General features: G+C 34.0%; 1 protein-coding gene across 1 annotated transcript; it reads left to right on the forward strand.

Annotated features, from left to right (window-relative positions):
• The first annotated feature begins 1,181 nt into the window (after nt 1-1,181).
• On the forward strand, nt 1,182-6,117 carry LOC106531616 (sulfotransferase family cytosolic 2B member 1-like). The gene is made up of 6 exons (XM_014027522.1): nt 1,182-1,320; nt 2,336-2,544; nt 2,629-2,755; nt 2,902-2,996; nt 5,690-5,870; nt 6,107-6,117. The coding sequence occupies exons 1-6, from the start codon at nt 1,182-1,184 to the stop codon at nt 6,115-6,117; spliced, it is 762 nt and encodes a 253-aa protein (XP_013882976.1).

Consider the following 6,117-nt stretch of genomic DNA (forward strand, 5'->3'; position numbering starts at 1 on the left):
GTCATCCTCGCTTACGGACAATCATACAAGTTGACATGTATGTTGTTATTTATTCAGCAGATTATTCAATAGAATAATCCACTACTAAAGTAATTGTTAGCTGCAGCCCTAGATGCATTCTACGTTATTTTTATTACTTCTACTAGTAATGACTTCATTTTTTACTTTGATTGTATTTGATATATAGGAATGAGGTTCTTTTAATACCGATATTGCGTATTCCCTGAAAAATGTTTAGAATAGAGTTCAGGATTTTTTATATTTTTTTTGGACGAGACAGTTAAATAAAGTTGTTCAGACTGTTGCACAGTCACCACCATCATATTAGTGCACCGTTATTTCTAAAATCACCACAGTCAGAGGAAGTTTTGTTTGTTTTTAATGAGCATGTTGTTTGTTAAATGAAAACAACTTTTTTCTATTTAGGTCGAATACACACAAAACTGTATAAAATAGTTAAAAATGAATATTCAACATTTAACAACATTTATGTGTGCTAGGAATGTCAGAAAATGATTTAAATCTCTAAATACATATAAGGCCAAATATTTATAGGTTTTTATTGTGTCTAAACAAATTAACAAGTGGAAAAATGCCCTCTTTACAAAAAAATAATAATTAAATATGGTAAATTGGGGAGTTTGCACCACTAAACAGCAAAAATATTGATACATATAATATATCTTCAGACTTTAATTTTACTATTTTTTTAATTAAAACCTGTTTTATCCAAATTGTCAAGAATCAGTCTCGTATATAAAAATCACCAGAATAAGTCCACTTGAACAATTGTATAACTCAGTTTTTTGTCTTTTCCAAATAAAAGTTTGTAACTATGCACTTCGACCTTTTGTTACCTTGATAAAGAGATAAAGGTCCAACGATAGGTTGGAAAGGTGGGGAAAAAAATTGGAGCTTTGAAGAAGATAAGTTGGGAAATAAAGTACCCTATGTTACAGCATGTTCTGTACTTTCAGGAAACAAAATTCCTAAAAGTGTGCTGCGTCCTCAATGACCACAGAAAGCAAATAATTGATTAAAGATAACTGATTTTACCGGGTTTTTTTTAAGTTCAAAGTAGTTTAAATAAATCATGTACGACATCAGTTCAGTGTCTCTGCAGTTGTGCAGCTGATTTTAGCTTGAGATTTAGGAATTACTTTAAAATTAATCCTTACATAATGTCCTCTTTTGAAGAAATGTGCCTGCTGTATCGTGGACTTCCGCTTACCAGATTTTCTTTCTCAGAGGATTTAAAGTTTTTTGAAGAATTCATCTTTAAAGATGATGACATTTTACTTGTCACATACCCAAAGTCAGGTCATTGTTATTGTCAGATATTTGCATTTATGTTTCTCACTGTGAATTTGAGATAAAAACTTGGTGATGATGACTGAGAAACCTGAAAGGACCAGGAGCAAAATTTCAAAGTTGTCCAAGTGTGTGTTCAACCGCTTCTGAGTACAACATCAGTTTATGTGTAGAAGAATCTAATCCTAAAATTAGGAGAATTCCTTAAAGTGATTTTTTTTCTTTCAGTTTTTAATAATCATTTTAAAGGCCAGAGTGAGAAAAGGGAAAATTTGTCCCTAAAGTTTTGTACTAAATTTGTAGTGGCTTATTGTAATGCATCTCATGTGTCTTTTGTGGTCTGCAGCTGCTGATGTTTGAACATCATGGGGTGTTATGAGAATAAAAATCCTTTCTTTAAAAAAAGACATTTTTTTGACATTACTATAAGTTTTTTGGGGCAGCAGGGTGGGGTAGTGGTTAGTCGGCTCACAACAAGGTAACCTGTTTGTCTCCTGCCTTTTATGTTCTTTTTTCTGGATACTGTGTTTTCATCCAACACACCAAAAACATGCATGTTAGATTAATGGGTTACTCTAAAATGGTCTTTAGACGTGGGTAAGAACATGAATGGTTGGTTGTCTTAATGGAAGATTGACTTTTTTTGAGCTTTACATCATGTTATTATATCATCCCCTCATTATGAACATACCCAGAGTGTTGCTTTGACTCATTCATGCATGTTTAAGAAATCCTTGAATCTCCTGTGGCAGTCATGTGGAACTTCCTAAACACTTGTTGGTACAAAGCTCCACATATTTACTCAAAGTGTCTTTGGTCAACAATTCTGTGTGGTGCTACAGCCACCTATTAGTGTGACGGTAGAACTATATTATTCAATAACACTGACATTGTTGCTAAAGAACGACTATTGTCAATACGGTGGTGTTTTAAACCATTTTAGCAATACACTTAACCAAGTGCTGCATTTTCTATATACTGTTTACTCTTGTTGCATTTTTGGCTTCTTTCTTACTTTTTGCAGGCACAACATGGATGAAGGAGATCCTCACCATGGTGCTGAATGGTGGAGATCCAACCCCATGCCAAACCATTCCCAACTGGGAGAGAGTCCCATGGCTGGAACAAAGAAAAATGATAGAATTTGTGTTAAAGCTGACATCTCCACGTTCACTCTGCACACATTTTCCCTGCAAACTGATGCCCTCTTCCTTCCACACTTCCAGGGCCAGGGTAATTATATGGGGATGTATTCCTAAACTAAAAAGAAAGAAAACTTTAATTTTTTTTGACACATTTTATGTTGTTGCATTGTAGGTGATCTACGTCATGAGGAACCCAAAGGACGTCTTGGTGTCTTCATACTACTTCCACCAGATGGCTTCTTTCCTCCAAGAWCCAGGAAGTCTTGATGAGTTCATGGACAGATTTCTGAAAGGCAGAGGTCAGAGGTCACATGTTAATTATATTTATAAAAGTTAATTTTGTTCATTACTAAAAACGATTATTTGGAATGGTAAAAATACTTTTTTAAAACTCATTTTCAATCATTAAAAAAGACACTTATTCTTCTGTTTGACTCGTCTGCAGTGATATTTGGAAAATGGACAGATCATGTGAAGAGCTGGAAATCTGCAGAGCTGGGAGACAGAATAATGTTCATCACGTATGAAGAAATGATTCAAGTAAATGTTAAACTCTCTGTGAACACAGTAATTCACTGGTTTAGTTTCAACTCACAGATGGAATTTAAGAAGTGAGACAAAGACATTAAAAACAGTCAGATCTGAGGTTTATTTTTAATTGTGTTTCATTATTAGTCCTCTGATGCACTTTCTTTTTGGTGAATGAGGACAAATTGTTTTTTTTAGATATTTTTAAGGAATCTACAAGTTCCCATTTTTGAATAGGATGAACAGTCAGTAGGTAAAAATATTGAATGGATGTTGGAGATGATGCAGGCAGAATTTGTGAAAATACAAACCCAGTTTCAACTAAACAAGACATTATTAAATTTGGACAAAACAAACTACATTATATTTGTAACAAAAAGAAAAACTTTTACATATTTAGAGTTGATGTTGAAATTTATAAAGTGAGCGAGGTGAAGATTTTGGGTGTCATCATTGCTGAAAGGCTGACATGGAAATCCATTAAAATAACAATAGCAAAGTCAATTGCATTGCTGTATAAAGTAAAAGAGTTATTAAACGCTTTGTATATATTTTATAATGTAATGATTATTCCACATAAATTTTATTGTATTGACGTTTGGGGAAAAGCATGTAAAACAATTACAAATCCTATTTTTGTTGTACAAAAAAGAGCTGTAAGAATTAGTAGTAAGTGGTCTGGTCATCAAATAAATACAACATTATTTCAATATAAATTATTAAAATTTCYGGATTTGGTTGATTATAGTATTTTATAAATAAAAGCTCATAAAAATATTACCTTTAAATATTCAGTTAAAATTTGTTATGAGAGAAAGTCATTATAACCTTAAGGGAATGGAGATTTTTTATAAAAACCTCCTTTTTATATCAGTCTGAAGGGGCCATGTTCTGTAATTCATGGACTAAGTTTGTGGAATAGTGTTTCTACTATTATAAAAACCTCTAAAACAATTTGTATGTTTAAAATGATGATTGAGTTGAAATTATTGAGAAAATATACCATTTGTAGTATTTAATGAAAATAAGATATGAACATGTGTAGAGGTAACCCTGGTGAAAAAAAACTTTTCTATTGTTTTTTCTTTGTCTTTGATTTTAATTTTTTTACACTTATAAGAAGAAAATCATTTTAAAGTGTTTTTATTTTCTTTAAGTGAATAGAACAACAGGTTCTATATGTTATCTCATTTAATCTTCTATTAGAGGTTTCAATCAATATAATCAAAGTTTTATTGATTTAATCTTTGCATATCTCTCTTTATTTTAGAGTGTAACAGTGAAAAGAAAATGAGTGAAATGTGTTTTATTATGCTTTTTCTTAGTACTATTATTAGTCATGGTTTAATCATTCTTCTTAGTGGGTTAATAGATTAATAATTGTGTACTATTAATATTCACTATTAGTCCATTTGTGCAAAGTTTGGTGTGATTTCTAAGCTGAGGTGAAGTGATTTTTAAGAAAGACAGTAAGTCTGCCTTTTGCCAGACTTTCAAGGTTCTCTCTGCTGATAAAGAACTTGCAGCTGGTGAGAAAACAGCTTTGTTTTCTTTCCCACCTCCCACCTTTCTCACTGACTTCCCTCTCAAGCTAACTTTCTGTTCTAAACAGTTAATGGTAGTTCTTCGTCTGTTGGAGTGCGTGGTTCTGTCTGCGTGCCATACAGGCACCTGCCTGTTCAAACCTGGATGGAAGTTACTAATTTTTTTTTTGCTGCTGAGAAGCACTGGACAGATCAAAGTCGACCGCCCCTAGAGCCTGGAGGCTCGCTAGGGGTGAGAGAAGCCTGTGGAGATGAGGCTGGGATGAGACAGGACTGTCTCAATCCTCAACCCCGGGTGTCACGAGGCGACACTATCCACCTGGCGGACTCAGTCCTGACAATCTCAAAACCGTCCACCTGCCTGTCTTTGACAAGACATCAAAAGGTAAAAGGAGATGTTTGCTGAGATAAAACGTCGGAGAGAGTCTAGCCCTCGGAGGTGTCCAAGTCTCTGACATGCTGTTGGTGCTGGTCAGGTCTGATTTAAAGAACAGTGCAAAATTACTAATTCTCTTTTCCTCCTATCCTTAAAACTTAAATCTTTACCTTTGTTCTCTCTTATTTACTTAAAAACTTAGTCAAGTAGGTGCCAGTAAATTGCAACACCTGAAATTTACTGTTTTATGTCAACTCTGAGTGGAATTTTATGAAAAATTATAGCTTGTGTTTTTATTCATATAATAATTTTAAGAAATGTTTGTATGTTTATTCTGGTCATATATCTAAAATAAATTACTTTATTTTGAGAAATCTGTTCAGGTCACAAGTTCTTTTCACATTCATGACCAGAGGGGTATTTCATGATTTCCTGATTTCCTTCTGCAAGATCTTGCTGGATTACATTTATGAAAATAGGCTGGTCCTAATTTCACGAAGTAATTCCTACACATGCAATTTAATTTTTTAACAAGCTCACAATAAGCTTCATTGTAGAAACTGCTACATAAAAGGAGTAGTGAGATGTCACGAATGGGTTTCCGTAGTGCGCTGTGTTTATGAGCTTGTGCTGTATGTCCAGACACGTTAGTTCAATAAAGCTGAGTACTAAACGCTACGAGAATGTTCCAAGCTGCCTTCTTCATTTAAATATAACTATTCATGACAAAAGGCTTAATCTCAAAATGTATTATTAAATACCAACTGCATGTATATCTCTTCCAGGACCTTTCTGCAGCTGTTAGGCGTCTTTCAAACTTCCTGGGCCATAATCTGAGTGAAGAAGTCATCCAAAATATTGCAGAGTACAGTTCTTTTAAAACCATGAAGAACAATAAAATGTCCAACTTCACCCTGATCTCCAAGGAGGTTCTGAACACTGACAAGTCTGTTTTCTCGAGGAAAGGTGAGTTTCTAAATGTTCATCATAAATCAGATTAAACCAGCTATCATGGAGAACAGACAAGTGAATTTCTCATGCCAGTCCCAAGCCTAGGCAAATGGTTAGAGATGTGTCAGGAAAGGCATCTGGCGTAAAACATTTTTGCCAGAACAAACATGCGAGTTCATCTAAATGACACCATAACCGATTGATCGAGGTATAGGTTAACAATGATCATCACGGGTGCTGTTGACAAACAGGAATAATGTGA

This window comes from Austrofundulus limnaeus, unplaced genomic scaffold (assembly GCF_001266775.1).
Source record: "Austrofundulus limnaeus strain Quisiro unplaced genomic scaffold, Austrofundulus_limnaeus-1.0 Scaffold658, whole genome shotgun sequence".
NCBI classification, from domain to species: domain Eukaryota; kingdom Metazoa; phylum Chordata; class Actinopteri; order Cyprinodontiformes; family Rivulidae; genus Austrofundulus; species Austrofundulus limnaeus.